We start from the raw sequence: 18,536 nt of genomic DNA on the forward strand, positions 1-18,536 counted from the left end.
TGAAATAAATTTAAAATATTGACAAAGATTAATACTTCTATTCTTTGAACTAAATTGATCGTTACCTTTTTCTTAATTATTTAAACATGGATACTGTGTTGTATTTACTAAATAATTACGTATAAGTGAGGATTTTTTTGTTAAGCTTAACTGAAAAATGATTAATACAATGTAGATAAAACTTATATCTGCGGATGCAGTACGTTTCGGAAAGTTTTAATTCATAAAATTATCATATAGGAAACTGCGCTTTGCTGGTTCACTCGCTTTCAACTATTGACTTGGATTTTTGACGTGACAAGCGTAAAATGCACGTTTTTTATACCTGTGTTATCTTATAGAATACATTTTAGAGATGTACAAATGTCACATACAAGATTTTCGTCTATTTGTAAGAGTTGTCCGTGGTAAGCTTAGTGTATTATTATTATCACTATTAAGTTATTTTGTCTTATCTAACTATTTATTCGATATGTAATTATTATGACAAAGTTATTAGACATACTCTTGTATAGCCTTAAGACATAGACAATCTTTCTAACTTTTACTAATTTGATATACTCATAACACTCAGAAGCGACTATACAACCAATGATATCTTGGACTACGTCGATATATTAAAGTATATCTTAATATAATTAACAACATATAAACTTACCATATAGCCTTTATAACGTAACATAATGTAAAAGTTTAAGTCCGGAATGATAAGCCAAAAGAAACAAACACAAAAATATTTATCATTCTATAATATTCGATAATATAATATGATGATAATTATGTCGTCCTGCTCGATTTAGGCCACGGTGACTCAAGGGAGACCTGCCAGTTACGCAGGTCAAATAGTGCAAAAGTGTGTGCGCAATCACAGGTACTCTCTCTATTCGCTCACTCCCATAATCCTATGGAACGACAAATCCGACACGACTGAAAATTGTGCAGGCACAGGACCAATGGCTTTACGTGGTTATTGAAGCACAGGTATGGACACACTTCGAACTTCCAGACACGGGGCTGATACTGAAAAATTTTCGATAGAGAAACCCAATAACTTTTTAATGGCCCGACCTGGGACTTGAACCTAGAAACTCGTGATGTGTAGCCGTAATATATATAGTAATTGACGCGAAGTCAGAGTTGCGCATAATTATCATCTATACGACGACACTATACGTTTACTAACAGAAATCTTACAAGGCAATTTAAAGTAGTTAGATATTTTGCATGCGTGTAAAGACTGTATTACGATTTTATTTATATAGCCAAAAGTTTTGAGTATGCATCCTACTTGACAATAAGTTTAAAAAACTTATCGATTTAAGTAACTACTTACTTTTACCGTAATATGTTTTGTTTATCTGACTCCAAAACACGTAAGCTTCTGACATATTCAAAAGTTTAGTAAAAAACAGGGACAAAATTACATAAAAATATCCAGTACTAAGTCTTACAGTCTATTTAACATAAAAATTACAATAAGAATTAGCTAATAACGATAACCAAATGGCAATAAATTCCAATTTCCTATAGACAAAGTTAAATTAGTTTATATTTACACATATATTTAATAATCAACAGGTGATCCGTAGTCTGTATCATCATTATTATTAGTATCTTTGTCATTAATTTCATTATCATCATTCCCATCCTCATCATTATGATTCACTTGATCATAAGTAGGTTTGCTATACCCGCCCTGCATATATACAGCTGCTTGAGGATAGAATCTTACACCACCAATTATAATAGGATTAAAAGCTTCATATTTACCATAACGATTATCATTTAGACTATACACGTGATTATTACCATTATTGCTCTCATCTTCATCATAATCTTCATTTGAATCAACGTTTTCATTTATATCGTCACTATTGTCATCACTTTTAGTGTCTTGTATTTCATCTTCTACATCTTTTGATTCATCGCCTGATGAATTTTGATTGTCATCATCATCTTCACTATTTTGTGTGTCAACTATTTCGTTACTGACATATTCGTATATATTTGAACTCGATTGCATTTTTTGCGCGTTTTTATTTTCACTGTACACGAGCTTTGTTTCAGTATCTGATGTATCTTCAGCGCTATTATTTTGATTCTCATCGTCTAAATCTTGATTTGTTTCACTTGAATCCATATTGGATACTATTTGATTAGAATCATCAATATTTGGTACAGTTTGTATGGTCACAACCGCATCGTATGTCACTCCCGGGTTACCCATAAATACTAGAACAACGTATTTGTACCCAGGACCGCCTTGGACAATATTCGCTTTGAGATCTGTTCCGAAATCGATACCGCTTACCCTGACATGTCCGATCGTATCCCCATCACCAGTTGCGGGGTATTTCAAAGCTAACGAACCGCCCGGAATCGTTAATCTTATTTGTTCTGTATTCGTTTTTTCAATTTCTTCATTCCCAACATCGAGTAGGAACACGTAGGGGTACTTGTGAAACGGATCGGCTAAAGTAGCGACTGCTAGTTCAATAATAAGGTACAGAAGTAGCATTTCGACGGATCGACTAAACAAGAGTGATGTGTCATGGTACAATAATCACTTATATAACCAACTGTTTCATGGTTCAAGTGATCCCGTTTTTGTTTGCCCTTGCCTTATCACGACCAATGTCGAATAATAATAATAATCTTTGATGTTTTTAATTTGCGAATTATTCAAGAAGATTAAAATAAATTCCCTTGTTATTATTGGAACGCATCAGTTAATTTATCTTCATTGAAGTCAAAAATATTTTTTTAATTATTAAGAAAAAATAAATCTACGCTATTTATTTTTTGTTAATAAAAACGCTTGAAATATTATTCGTATCAAAAGCTGAATTAAATTACACTTTAAAGACTTTTTATCAGTTTAAAAAATTAAATTAGTTGCAAAGCTTTTATTGGAATTACAATAAATGAAAAGAACTTTTTATTTATTTAATATTTATTCGATTAAACATTTAAATATTCTTTTAAAGATACATATTACAATGCTACGAATAGATCAATGTTTAACATAGAAAAAAACGAATGCAATTATTTATAAAATCTATTATTCTCTTCTATCTTTAAATGCGATATATCTAAATGGAAATATTTATGGTTACACAGATTTCTAACAGCTATCAAATTATCTATTCGATTTTCACCTTATATCATAAAATAAGCACCAACGTCACATCACTCAATCCATTTGCAATTATCCCTTTGCAATCACTAGCTTTGCTAACAGAGACAGTCGAATATAATAAATCGAAATTATGCTATAAAAAAATATTCTACAATTTTTTTTAATGTCTTTGCCCTGTAGTATTGGCAGCGCGCACGCCTACAGAAAAATGACGTTAGTTGTAACAAGTATTTATTTTTATTTTAGAATGTTTTTTTTTTAATGAAACTTCTTTTGGAGCGAAGAGATGACATCTATAATTGAGTACAAATTACAAGTAGTTCTCTGTTTTTAATCGTCCAAGCGACGATAGTCAGATAAACTAAAATTATATATTGACTGCTGCTCCTCAATATATATTCCATAGTAATAGTAATAATATTAACCAATATATATTTTGTTTGATTACTTAACTTTTAGAGCAAGTATCTATTTTGTAAAGCGATACAGTTTAACAAATCTAAAAAGAACAAAGTGACGGTTGAATAATTAAAAAAAAAAGACGTTTGTTTATAGATGACAGCACACCTTGAGAAATGATATGATCGGCTCCGGGCAATTTAATATTATTCAAAACATATAGGTTTAATTGTACACCCCTAGGTGATGTATTTTATAAATATATTATAATTTATAACGATTATACGCAGCGTACGCGTAGAATGTTTTTAGTTTAGCTTCATAACTATTAATTTAAATTAGCTGTGGTAGGTACCTAAATGGAATATATATATTTATGTAATTTGACAACTCGTTTTAATTATTTTTTTTGTCTCTATATATTTTCGATTTATTACAATTCGACTGTAATATTTAAATTAGCCTAAATAAAATATCCGTCTTAAAATTATTAAAAAAATAATAATATGTATTTAGCAAAATAATGTCAGTAATTTAATTACTTCATTAATTCTCACTACCTATAAACTTTGCCAACAAAATAAATTAATTATTACTGGTATTTCCAAGCGTATTAAATTGACAATGCACAATTAATGAATATAATTTGGCATACATTGGCGGCATAGACAACTGACCTTGTTCTCTTTATCGCAAAAAAGTCCTCATTTGTCGATTTTGACTTTTCAATGAGGATTCTGCCCTCTCAGCCTGTAAAATCAAATTATCCAACTTACTACTTTGTGTAGAAATTTGTTTACGATAGTCAGTCTCTGCCGCTTTACCTAATAAAGAACTATTTTCAACTGTTTGCATAGCTTCCAAATCCGCTAAAGCAGAATTAATGTCGCCTCTATTTTGTTCCATTTTTTTCGAATGCGGCGTCATTTCATTGTCGTCAGGACCAAGGCCTTTATTTATAAAGCCAACATCCGAACCTTTTGGTGGTATATAATCTTTGTCGTAATTTGTCTGCCCAATATAACTCGGCTCGCTTGAATAAGATAAATTGTCTTTTGCAGCTAATTTTATACGAAAAAAATTGGTAACGGTACCACAAACACCCTGAAAAATAATTTAAAACCATTTAATACAAACACATTTTCTTTTCTTTTACTTAAAATTTCTTCGCAATAGTGAGTACTCGCGAAATCCACTGCACAATATAATAACTGCAATTTACGATAGTATTATCTGTGCATTTAGTTGATTTTGTATGGTCTTGATATCTTTACATACAGCTGTAAATTACCACTGAATTTCTATAAAGATTATAAAAAAAGCCGGATTATGAAATCCAGCTCCTCTTGCGTAACACAAATAGACACAAAACTAAAGTTTACTAATATAATATAACTAAGCCTCAAATTTTTATGCCATTGTTTTTAACCAATCGGTATTCGCAAAAACGTCAAACGTTAAACTTGCGATATTTATTACGGAACGATAAATATTAAAACTATTTAACGTTTGACTTTATATGACGAAATAGCTTTTTACTATGAATACAGGACATAGAACCATTTCAATTTTTCTTACCTTTAGACGATTGAGCTTGGTTTGAGTAGACGTTAATATCGTGTTCAGTTCCGCGAGACCCCCACTTGCATAATTCAAATCATCGTTTAACATCGCCGTATTCTGAAAATTTGCATATTCATTTCGAAAATAGGAGTATTTTTTTATATTTCAATGATTACTGGTTTATTTATATAATGCATTGTAGCTCTACTGAGAGCAGAGAAAACCTTAGTCTACGCCCATGAAGCCACAAGAATAAGCAATTTAAAAATAGAATATTAATTACTCTACTTAAACAATACTATGTACAATAAGTGCACCAAGTGGCATAATTTTATTTACATTGCAGACAAAGAATGGGGTAATACTAAATAGCACCCCGTTCTTTCATATTGCCCTTGACCTAGTATTACAACTGCAGTATTTTTCTTTTATCCGCATTCATTTCGATATTTAAATACAGTCCCTTGAAAGTATGCTAAATTAATTATTACAAGTTAAACTTAAATTAAAAGATATTGAATATTATAAATACATTTACCATGATTTCTACATTAATCGTATTTTTTATTTTAATTAATGAATTCCGGGATGAATTAATAGCAGATTATAAAGAAAAAATAGAAATAAGGAAGAAATACCTCTGTAGTCTTTATATCAACTTCCTCAAACTCAACTACATCCAAATGTTTATGTTTTGATAAAAAATCTTCTCGTTCTGGTTTTGGTTGACCGAATAATTCCGCTCTCATACACGCATCTTCGTAAGCTTTCAAAGCCATTTTTAGAGGATTTAAAAATTTGAAAATATCAACCAAGTAGTTTACATTTGTAGTAATAATTTTGGGGTGATACCAAGTCTGTTTTGTCTTTATATAACTAGTCTTAGTCGCCCCTTTAAAATGTCAGTGTTACCTACTATGCTAGTAAAAGTATTGATTTTCATAATTATTTGTGTTAACTCTGTTATTGAGTGACCCAGTATATGTTTTATTTATTTATACAATTCACAAAATGTAATTGAATATTGAAATATAATAAACAACAACTACGATGCTTGAAAAATCAATGAAATCGTAAAAACCAATAGTAAAAACTCATCATTTAAATTTACCACTTTACAAATTAAAATGTTGCCCTGAGTATAAATATTTTTGTTAAAATTTCTTTTAAGTTTTAATTTTAAATAAAGTCATTAATAATATCATGTTATATTTGTGAAAAAGTATCAAAAATAAATATTTTACAAAACATCTGGACAAGTTCAATGACCGCCAAAGGTCATTCGAAATCGAATGGCTGATGCTTGTCAGCTGTCTTCTGTCAGATAATTTATGAAAAACGTCAGATTCCTTGCAATTTTACTTATCATTCTATATCCATCTCCCTCGTTCAAACAGTTCGCAAATAAGCTTTACCACGTTAGCATCTATAGTCTACTGCAGTATATATAATCGCCGCATTTGCCGGTGAATTATTAATTGTTTATTTTCCTTAAATGATCATCAACTGTATACGATCAACTTTATTAAAAACTCCTCTTTTTATACTAAGAACTTCGACAGTAACCATGTCTTCAAGTAAGTAAACAATTTAAATTATATTTTATTCATAGATATCATTATTTTGTGTTTTTACGAATTTTGTAGTCTATTTAATTCTACATATTTCTTATAGCAATAAATATTATTTATCTAATTTGAAATCAGTAGATATATGTTAAATATGCCATAATATGTAATAATTATGTACGAAGTGTGTACAAAAGGATATGCCATATTGTCAAGTTTATTTTTACTTATGTACTGTAACAAAGGTGTTTTAAATTACAATCTTTAACTATTTTATACCTTATTTTTTTAAATATTTTAAGTAATACCTCATACAGATTGGGATGTATGAGGTGAATGAACTGTGTTTTTGTTATTTAAATTATTCATCAGGATAACTACAGTGCAGGGTTTAACTGTTACTCCATGGCTTTTTTTATTATTATGTAGGTATTTGCAAAATAATTAATTTTCATATCAGTGATGCATGAGTTATATTAAAGTATACTTTACTTATCCAAAGCAAGAAAAGTAAAACAAAATTTAGCATAGCGTACAGTTATTATGAACTCAAACAATTTGCTTAATATTATGTATGTATTTATAATATGTAACATTAAATGGGAACATTATTTTCTGTCACACAATCAGATATATATATTTTTTAAAATAAACAAAACAATAAATACAAATTGTTAAAACTACCATTAAAAAGTAATTTATTTCAATTCTGTATTCAATTATATAGTGTAGTGCTGTGTTATTTATTGTATACTTACTTGATATTATTGTATTACTATTCACAGAACCATTGACCCTTGAAACCTTGGATAAATTAAGGAGTAACTACTATGCAAATCCTATAAATGAATTAGCTCAAAATGCTTGCACCCGTTTTGATCCTTTCGAAGTTGCTATTAGCAAACGAAGGACAGACAGATCCCTCCATGTTTATAATATCAAGGTAAGGCAGAAATTATTGCTTTAAAATAAATATGTCTTTAATAAATTTATACAAATTTATTTTATTAACAGGTTGAGTCAGAAGGTAAACCTGTAACTAATCAAGAGAATACAGGCAGATGTTGGTTGTTCGCAGCTCTCAATGTGATGAGGTTACCATTCATGAAAAAATATGGCATCGAAGAGTTTGAGTTTTCACAAAGGTATATTAAAATTTTAACACCTCTAACAAATAAATTTAACTGTGAAATTAAGTCAAAAATGTTATGTTATTTTGTCCTAATTAAAGCACAACAAAAATGCCTTCCCAAAATTGTATACATTAGCTCACAACTGCATAAGAACTCAAGGTCCTGGATTCAAAGTCGAAATTGAGTCAATAAACATCCTTGGGTTTTAATCAAACAATGACAAAAAGTATGAGCATTATTACATTGAGATTTAACGAAATTCACAGCTACCTCTTCTTCTGGGACAAAATCGAACGTTCTCACTTCTGGTTAAACAATATAGTGGAAACTGCCAAACAAGGAGAGAAGTTGGATGGTCGTTTAGTCAGTTTCTTGCTTAAGGTATATATTATTTTAATAAATTATACATACAAAACAAATAATATGATTGCTACATCCTGGACCCTCCGTCAGTAGGTTGATTGGAAAAAAAGGTGTTGTAATTTTTTTTACCACTACATTTAATTTACGTTTTAAGTTGCTAATAAGCAAAAACAAATAATACCTTTTATTAAGTATAAGTCTATATAAGCACAAAGAACGAGCCCTTCAAGTTAAATTAGTATTATTATTAATATGAGTGATGCTTGTGTTTACAAGATATCTTAGTGTGTGTGAGATGACTATGAATACAGAAAACAAAAAAATATAAATTAGATATTATCTAGATTTTAACTTAACACCATCAAAATATAAATAAGGATCTACTACATTGTCTCATACAAAGCCAAAAGTAAAAGTTTGCACATACTTGACCCCAGTTATCGCTTCGAAAAAATTGCAATGTTTTATTCCTTATCATATACTAGCATTGATAAGACTCAAAGTCACTTTGTCTAAACCACAAGTTGTAAAACACGCCTATTAACATATCTGATAACAAATAACAATATGATACTGATATATATATATATATAAGCAAATAGAATATTTCATACCTATCCACTTTAATAGCTATTGAAATGATTTGTTAATATTTTAAATTAAGATGTAGCTATATATATATATATTATTAATATTCAAACTTAATTTTTACTTCATTTGTGTGTGTGTATGAAAATAACTTTTAATTTAATAGTCTGTACTAATGTATCTGTTTTCGCAATACCCAGCTGAATAAAAATTCATAGTGAATATATATACATACATATATATACACAGGGTTATTGGTAATTCGACGTATTCCCGTTAGGTGGTGATAGGGGTGATTATTTGCGATAATTTTAACCCCCATATGCATAATGCAAAAGTTAACCATTTTTGAGTTATAACGTTTTTTAGATTTTTTCGAAATAAGTCAAAAATGCAAATTCAAAAATTTATTTAAAAAAAAGTATCAATGAAAATCTATTTTTTTCTTCTGATTTATAAAAACTAATAAACACTGCTTTTTTGTAAATATTAAAACAATAATTATCGGTCCAAGTTTAAAAATGCGAGACGGAAAAAGATATTATTTCAATTTTTTTTCCACAAAAATGCCTTAAAAACAAAAAAAATCGTTATGAAACTTGTCCTGCAGATTATTTTATAAACATAACCTGTTTATCAGCTCTCCAAAAATGTATAACAACTAGGAACTTATTTCAAAACAACCGAAATAAAATGACCACAAAGGACGCTGGTGGAAATTCGCATTCGAACATGAACGAATTCGGACTAAAGTTCGCTCTTTAAAATTCACACAAAATTAATTAAAAACAATACCCACAGTAAATAAAACTAAAATATAAATTTAAAATAAAATTTAGAATTCAACTACCGATTTTTTTCGTAAATTAGTTGCGCAGGAGTATAATGTTTAATGGTGGTGATGGAATCCTGCATTATGAACTGTAGACCATGCTATGTGTGCTGTGCTCTGTTACAGAGAGTCGTGCGGCGAAGATGTTTGTCGAAATGGTTCGAATGGTTCATCGATAAATTCTTATCCTCTCAGTAATTAACAACATGGACTGGAAGTCTTTCGACATTAATTTGTCGTCTCTGAACACTACTAGTTTCCCGGATTCGCTTATTATAAACTGATACATTGGGTAGCCGGTGAAGAGGAAACTGACGCGAATAATCTTGCATTGGTTAGGTATGTATTAAACTTATTTGCGAGACATTCAAAGAGCGAATTTAAGTTTTGATCGAATACGAATTTCTGCCAGCGTCCTTTGTGGTCATTTTATTTCGGTTTTTTTGAAATAAGTTCCTAGTTGTTATACATTTTTGGAGAGCTGATAAAACGGTTATATTTTGAAAGTAATCTGCAGGACAAGTTTTATAACGATTTTTTTTGTTATTAAGGCATTTTTGTGGAAGAAAATAAAAAAAAAATTGAAATAATATCTTTTTCCGTCTCGCATTTTTAAATATCGATAATTATTGTTTTAATATTGACAAAAAATCACAGTGTTTATTCGTTTTTATAAATCAGAAGAAAAAAATAGATTTTCATTGATACTTTTTTTTAAATAAATATTTGAAGTTGCATTTTTGACTTATTTTTCAAAAATCTAAAAAACGTTATAACTCCAAAATGGTTAACTTTTGCATCATGCATATGGGGGTTAAAATTATCGCAAATAATCACCCCTATCACCTCCTAATGGGAATACGTCGAATTACCAATAACCCTGCATATACATATATATTTTAATCAAGCTCTCGACTAATATATATGTACAGTATACAATACAGTATATGTACATAACTCTTAAACTAGAAGATACAGTTAGTTTCGGAAAAAGTTTTAGTGTATAAAAGTAGCTACTTTCAACAAGCGTGATATCATGTTCTTATAATAATATAAAAATAAAATAACAAATTTACCCACTGCTGAGCTAAAGCGTCCTCTACACAAGAGGATAAGGTTTGGAATGTATTCCACTACGCTGCTCCAATGCGGGTCCAAAATATATCAATATACATGTGAAATGATGTCCTTAAACCGCTAAGTACAAAAGTTATTCCTTGTGCTTACCTGGGTTTGAACTCACAATATTTTGGATAAGATTCTATTCTGGCCATGGGGCCATTTCGGATATTATGATATATGTTTTATTGTATATTATATATTACATTATAATACTTCTGAACATATCCATATACTTAAGTAATATCAGTACTTATGAAGTGGTAACTTATTAGCTGACAGACCAGGCCCAATGCAATATAATATGACCGCTCTAAAATTGACCTAGTTGGCAACGGCCTCTTGACCTCTTAGGAGATGTTTTGGAGTTTATTTCGCCAAGCTGCTCCTGTGCAGATTGGTAAATACATGAGTGCAAATTTTTTTCACCATATTTACTAATGAGCAGGGGATGAATTATAACCACAAATAAACCACATGAAAAGCCTGATTTGAACCTGTCATTGGTTAAGTATGACGTCTATATAACACGTCAATCTTAAACACCCAGTTGTTTAAGAGTGACGTTTCTGTGAGTTTATTCTTTATTAACTTTGTAAAAATCTCCTTCACGTATTACAGTCATTTAGTATTCAAAAACTAAACTAACTTATATAAAATCCTAGTTTCCGACAGCGTGTGGGGGGAGAGAATCTGATGTTAAGTACGCCATGTTCTTTTCTGTACCTTTATGGGCACAATATTATAATTATCGGTCGAGTAGTTACGACGTGAAAACGTAACTAACAAACGAACTCACTTTTATAAAAAGGCCTTGTGACATATTAATACTTACTGATCTTCCAGGATCCAATAAACGATGGAGGCCAATGGGATTTGATAGTGAACTTGATTAATAAGCACGGTTTGATGCCGAAAAAATGCTTCCCGGAGACGTTCAGCTCACGTCGGAGTCTACACATGAACGCATTAATTAAGACTAAGGTAATTACAAAAAATACACTAAAATTTCCCAAATAATGGACATGGTGCGTACATACTTACCGATAACGACGTCTATACCAAATTCCAATCAAAGAAAGTATCAAGATATACTTTAGTGTTATATTTTCCATGCACTCATAGAGTAAGCAAATTCATAAATAATACTTGATTGATGTCCAATAATAGGCTTTCGTTAAAAGTAAAGTAACACAACATAATTACATCAATATGACACCCATTTAGAGAATCACCACAATAGTTAGGTTTTAAATACTTCATACGCACATTCGCCAAACAAGTACCGAACACTAAAGTAACAAAAATAGACCAATTGTAGATCGGTATTGGACGCAACTCGTACGTGCGTACTCAAGGATTACTTGAATATTGTTTGAGAATCCAACGGCCGGATACGACGAACTCTATGAAAACCGTACCTTACCTACCTCATAACATAGTAATAAGGTCTAAGAATAAGATATTTTTTTAATGATATCGGTAGATGGAAAATGAGCCTCCTTATGGTAAGTGGTCACCACCGCCCATACACATCTGGGCTGTCAGAAATATAAACAATTCCTGCCATAGCCAATGCATAACCGATCTTGGAAACTATGATGTTATATCCCTAGTGCCTGTATTTACACTGGCTCACTCACCAATGACATCGGAACATAAAAATACTGTGTATTACTTGGAGGTAGAATATGTGATGAGGGGTGGTACCTGTACAAAACCATACCAAGAAAATGATAACTTTTGCCCAAATGTAGCAGCTTCAATTACTTACCGTGTCTTCAATTTACATTAATAATTACAGTTGCGTGAATATGCCAAAGAGCTGAGAGGCTTAGTGGCAGCGAAGGCGTCAGACGAGGAGATACAAACAGCCATAGACAAGCAGATAGCTGTTATCTACAACATTGTCGCTACGTGTCTTGGTGTGTATTTAAACATCACTTTAAAAATTTTACACACAACTAACATTGTTTAATTTTTGTTAATGTTGGCATGTCTATATAAATAATCACCATTTATTTTCTTATGCTTCTAATTGGATTGTAATTCGTCTCGTGTTGGCTGAATGGGGGAATATCCTTTGTCGGGAAAACTGCACGATGAAATAAATACCACGTGTCTAATATGCTCTATTAATATACGCCAAACTTTCTTCGCAAGTGGAGAGGAGGCCTTAGCCCAGCAATGGAACATTTACAACCGATGTTTCCTTCCTTATCAATTTTTTTAATCACTCTGTTCATATATCAAAACAGGTACACCACCAGACAAGTTCACATACGAGTTCTACAATAAGGAGAAAGCTTACAACACATTCGGGCCCCTCAGTCCGCAGGAGTTCTACAACAAGCACGTGCGGCCGGTGTTCAATGTCGACGATAAGGTGCCGAACATTTTTACATACAATTAAGAGATGAGGCCTAGCCCTTGCATTGCACCGAGTTGCTTTTGCAGACTGCAGTACGTCTTCGGTTCTCCTATTCATGGGTCATCCATGTCACCAGCCTCAAACAGTAATGGTTTTTTTTTGGTTCACCAACAATTTATGACATTTGTTTATGTCTGTGACAGTTTCAAACTTATAAATGTCGCTTATTTAACTTATTATAAAAATAGCATTACATAAGTTTCAGTCCTTTTATTAAAATTCTTAAAAGCATTTCACTTTTTGTAGATTTGATTGAAAATTCTAATTTTCAGGTGTGCTTAGTGAGCGATCCTCGTGAATCGAACCCGTTCGGTCAACTTTACACCCTTCAGTGTCTAGGCAACGTGGTCGGAGGCAGGCAGACTGCATACAACAACCAACCTATCGAAACTCTTATCAAGTAAATAATATATTACTATTATTTATTGCTAGTAATTCATACAGCTTCGTTTTACATTACTAAACAGTTATTATAGCGTTTTATATAACTAAAGAGCTATTATTAGCATTTTAATATTTTTATACCTACTGTTATATGTAACGTTATTTGTTAGTAATAACGTTATTTATAATATTAATTCTGTATATGTTACTTACAACGGAATTATTATCGTTTCAGAGCTGTAAAAGACTGTATTCAGGGCGGAGAAGCGGTGTGGTTCGGCTGCGAGGTGTCCAAACGATTTGAAAGGAAGAACGGCCTTGAAGATTTAGACGCGTGAGTTAAACGTATATATAAGTAGGCGGGGGGGGGGATCAAATAGGGCACCTGATGGTAACCAACGTCCATATAGTTTGGCGCCGATAAATTTTTTATCGCCAATGTGCCACCAACCTTGGGAACTGAGAAGTTATGCCCCTTGTGACTGTAGCTACACTGGCTCACTCGCCTATATCGTTATCATAGACACCATAAGGTTAATTTAATATCTTTAAATATAAAACATCTTTCCATTAACAGGCAAGATTACCGGCTAGTGTTCAACACAGAGGTTCAGATCGGACTCGATAAGGCTGAGAGGCTTCTTTACGGAGATTCTTGCATGACACACGCTATGGCCTTCACTGCTGTTGGCACAGATGTAAGTAGTCATTTTGTCACGTTTAAAAAAATGTCACATTAAATTTAAGATGGACTGTGTGTTACAGCTACCGACTACCCCCTAATAATTCAAGTGGTTGATTGTCTCACTTATGATTCGAATTTATGACAATCTTTTTATAAAAAAATAACTAAAACGCCATTTTTTTCACATCCAAGAATATCATAGATTATTCAAACTCTCGACCAATTATATCGCGTGAATTCGATGTGATATTTTTTTTATTTGGCTTTTGTTTCCTTGTGTTTGGATGTCCCAGTGGTTAGAACACGTGCATCTTAACCAATGATTTCGGGTTCCAACCCAGGCAAGCACCACTGAATTTTCATGTGCTTAATTTGTGTTTATAATTCAACTCGTGCTCGGCGGTGAAGGAAAACATCGTGAGGAAACCTGCATGTGTCTAATTTCAAAGAAATTCTGCCACATGTGTTACCCGCATTGGAGCAGCATGGTGGAATATGCTCCAAAAACCTTCTCCTCAAAGGGAGAGGCCTTAGCCTAGCAGTGGGAAATTTACAGACTGTTCATGTAATGTAATGTTTGGAATATATATATTCTACTATAGAGGTTATTTATTTTGTTGACAGGAACAAGGTAACCCTATCAAGTTCCGTGTGGAGAACTCGTACGGTGACAAAGAATATGACAAGGGATATTTACTACTCACAGTGCCTTGGTTCAAAGAATTTGTATTTGAGGTAAGATCGAAGTTAAAATTATGTTATTTACCACTTTACTAATCAACCCACGTTAAATGTTAATCTAGTGTACTGTTAGTTTCCTTTCCTTATAAATAGGTTATAAAAAAGTTTTTAATTCTGTTTATTAAATACTTATTTTAGCGTGTTTAACCAAACTCTTCAGCTTCATAATATTCGTATAGATTATACATTTAATGATACTGTTTCTTTTGTATACTATCTCTAAACACAATTAATTTGACAGCACAACAATGTTGTTATCTCTTTCACACGTATGGGTTTCAAAAGGTTAGTTAGTGATTTAGTTTTATTTAACTTGGTATTTATTTCAGGTTGTCGTCGATAAAAAATATGTACCAGAGGATGTGCTAGACGTGTTCAAACAAAAACCAACGGTTCTGCCCGCCTGGGATCCGATGGGGACACTCGCTTGTCCACTTTGCTCAAACGAATAACAGTAACAGTGGCTTACGTTATATTTTATAATAATTAAAATTTAATTTGTTGCATAGATTAGGGTAACAATCATTGAGTTATTTATAGAATAATTTTGTATTTGAGATATAACCATGGATTGATATTTAAAACGATTTCATAGCTAGAACATTGATTTAGCTTGAGAAATGGAGATAGTTCTTGTTAATAATAAAATATAAGGGTAGGTTAACAGAGATTTGAATTAGGCTAAACACAACAAACCATCCCATCAAGTGATTATGAAGACTCTAAAGTAGGGGCCATACACTCGCCGTACACCTTTTATAATTTTTGTTGAATCTTGAAAATCTATCAAATAATAAATTAAAATATAGAAGTGCATAAAATTAAAAAATATATTTTTTTTTAATTAATGCCACTTTTGCCACAAAATGGCTGGCATAACATCATCGTACGTCGGTAAACATGACAACGACACGCTCGGTTTTATTTTTTTAACTTAAATTAACGTGTCCTGCTTACTCCAAATCTTTAGCTGTTAACATCTCCCTCAGTAAGGCCGGAGTATGTAATATAGTTATTGTTGTTAGTTAATGGTGCTAAAATATCCAATTAACAGTTTAATAATTATGTTATGTATGTTATTAATCACACACTAAATCTAGACTAGGGAAACTGTAGCTATAAAATGTTAAATCGTGAATTTATTTTCCATATACATATTTTTTTAATTAGTCAACTCCAAATACTAAAGACCAAACATAATAAGTATATAGTGTATCTGTGTGTACCTGTCAATTTATCCGATGTTTTTTCTCAAATTCAAAATTAGCCAAGTAATTCAACAATAACAATCATGGAATTAGAAAAAACAAATTAAATAACGATTGTTAAATTTCTAAAGAGTAATCGTTTTGTTGCATTTAGACAGCATGGTGCTACTAGACGTAAATGTCATTATAAACTTATACATTTAGTGAGAACCAAAAAACTTTAACGTTTAAGATTAAATGTGTGTAAAATTCATTAAAACAAGATATCGGTTCCTTTGTATTGAGCTAGGTTGTAATCAATCGACTGTTCATTAAAATCGTCATCCTTACAACCTTACAAAAAACAACCAATACATTTCGTTGAAGTTACCATTTTAAAAAATGCTATGCCAGTGTTGCTATTAAGACGGCGCCACACAATCGAACACAAACAGTAGTCAATGTATCATGGTGATCCATGTTAAAATCTCTGTTATATGTAAAACTCTGTTATAAAAATACTGTTAACACTTAGACATATCGAAGTAATAATTTCACCAGAAAATTGAATGTAAGAGTGTGCCTTAATATTTGTTATAGTGTAGCACTGGCTTAAGACTATCACAACGCTGACAACGATGTATGATCTGAGAAATCAGAAGCTTATATTACATTGGATTTATTTTACACTTATAACAATTAATATTGTATTTGTAATGGAAAAAGATCTTATTTTGGCATTCGTTTTTTTATCTATAATTTTTTTTTGTTTAATAATTTGAGAAAGAATCGATTTTTTTTTTCATAATTGATATATTACAATTAATTCAGTTTAGCTTAAGATTACTAACTTTAAAATTTTAATAGTTTTTTGTACCTACATTGTAACGGAATGTGTTCATATTCAATAACCAGTTACCGCCATGTTACCTTGTTAAGACAATAAAATATATTAAACGATTAATTTATTTATTTAAAAACGCTCACAAACATAATACACGTAGAAGTTAATCATTCGCTTGCCTTTATTCTAATTTTTTTTTGTAAAAATAATTATATTGTACTTCTGTCACATTTTTGCGTAGTACGTTTATTAGGTGGTAGGGCTTTGTGCAAGCCCGTCTGGGTAAGTACCACCCCACTCATCAGATATTCTACCGCCTAACAACAGCACGTTTCGTTGTGTTCCGATTTGTAGGGTGAGTGAGCCATTGTAACTACAGGCACAAGGGACATAACATCTTAGTTTCCAGGGTTGGTGGCGCATTGGCAGTATAAGGAATGGTTAACATTCCTTATACTGCCACTTACTATCAGATGACACATATGCTCGTCCACCAACCTGTCGTAAAAAAATGCGTATTTTGTTCATTCGTCACAATTAATTGAAGAGAATAGTTTGAGGACTTTTACTGAATTCCTTTACTTTAAAAATATTGTGATTTTGAAAAACATGCGTGCGAACGGCTTGGCGCTTTATTTTATTTAGTATGACGTTTCTCTTGTTTCACTTTGTTAATTAATAATAACCGCATTGAAATCAGTTGTGTAATTTAAAAGATCTAAGCGTATCAACAGCGAAAAGCGACTTTGTTTTTATTATGTAGACAGTCAAAGTAAATACCATAACCAAAACGAAAAGAAAACCCCAGACCTGAGAATCAGGTCACGTCACAAGAGGAGCTCACTTCCACTTAGCGGGACCCACGCGAAAGATATATATATATATACATACATACATACATATTACCTTTTCTGATATATATCTCCACTAGTTCAGCGAAATGATTTATAATTATCCAATATTTTTAAATAACTGTGCTCACGTTGTACAGTGAAGCAATTGCTTATGTTGACTGACATACTGTTCATATACATTTATTTTCCATCAACCATTTCGATTTTACCTACAACTGTTGTTTAGGGAGTTATAAATTAAACAATGCTTCTCCTTTACAATATCAAATCAATGAGGACAGAAAGTGAGAATTATTGTTCAACTAAACACCTGCTAAATAGTTATAAGTGAAGCTGTTTATTCTTGTTTTTATTTTAACACAATCAGAAAAGAGCTGGTAAGCCATCACATGTAGCCAGCCAATAAAAGTCTATAATTATACATCATAAAGGAACAAACTATCATTAAATATACTAAATTTCAAGTTATCATTTATTCAAAAGTCCTTCCAACACACTCGAACAAAAAATTAAGAAATATGAACTTATTTTTAATGTGATTAAAACACTATCAATTGACTTTTTGATATATATCTCTTAAGCAATGTACATTTTATAGTACAAATGTGTATAATCAAAAATATTTATAAAGCTTATCTTAGTTTCATACCATCAGAAAAATTTACAACGCCAGCGGAATATTGCCAAAATTACAAACAAAAGTGAT

At 31.4% G+C, this 18,536-nt stretch overlaps 3 protein-coding genes across 4 annotated transcripts in view; 1 reads left to right on the forward strand and 2 right to left on the reverse strand.

Moving 5' to 3' along the window:
• LOC113399561 (TBC1 domain family member whacked) overlaps nt 1–18,536 on the reverse strand; it is a 275,772-nt gene that overhangs the window by 184,060 nt on the left and 73,176 nt on the right. The gene's annotated exons all lie outside the window — the stretch shown is intronic.
• Nucleotides 4,048–6,017, reverse strand: LOC113399568 (uncharacterized). Of its 2 annotated transcripts, XM_064218249.1 has the most exons (4): nt 5,740–6,017; nt 5,117–5,218; nt 4,363–4,642; nt 4,048–4,288 (listed from the first exon to the last, which is right to left on the reverse strand). In XM_064218249.1, exons 1-4 carry the CDS (start codon nt 5,878–5,880, stop codon nt 4,284–4,286), a joined length of 528 nt encoding a protein of 175 aa, XP_064074319.1. In that variant the 5' UTR covers nt 5,881–6,017; the 3' UTR covers nt 4,048–4,283. The 2 variants fall into 2 exon arrangements, with proteins under 2 accessions (XP_064074319.1, XP_026494500.1); XM_026638715.2 differs by having other exon boundaries at nt 4,048–4,642.
• Nucleotides 6,459–17,089, forward strand: LOC113399563 (bleomycin hydrolase). Its single transcript, XM_026638711.2, has 12 exons — nt 6,459–6,678; nt 7,455–7,612; nt 7,684–7,814; nt 8,069–8,183; nt 11,551–11,688; nt 12,509–12,629; nt 12,963–13,090; nt 13,408–13,535; nt 13,755–13,853; nt 14,097–14,217; nt 14,829–14,939; nt 15,275–17,089. Exons 1-12 carry the CDS (start codon nt 6,597–6,599, stop codon nt 15,395–15,397), a joined length of 1,455 nt encoding a protein of 484 aa, XP_026494496.1. The 5' UTR covers nt 6,459–6,596; the 3' UTR covers nt 15,398–17,089.

Source organism: Vanessa tameamea, chromosome 21, assembly GCF_037043105.1.
Source record: "Vanessa tameamea isolate UH-Manoa-2023 chromosome 21, ilVanTame1 primary haplotype, whole genome shotgun sequence".
Classification (NCBI taxonomy): Eukaryota; Metazoa; Arthropoda; class Insecta; order Lepidoptera; family Nymphalidae; genus Vanessa; species Vanessa tameamea.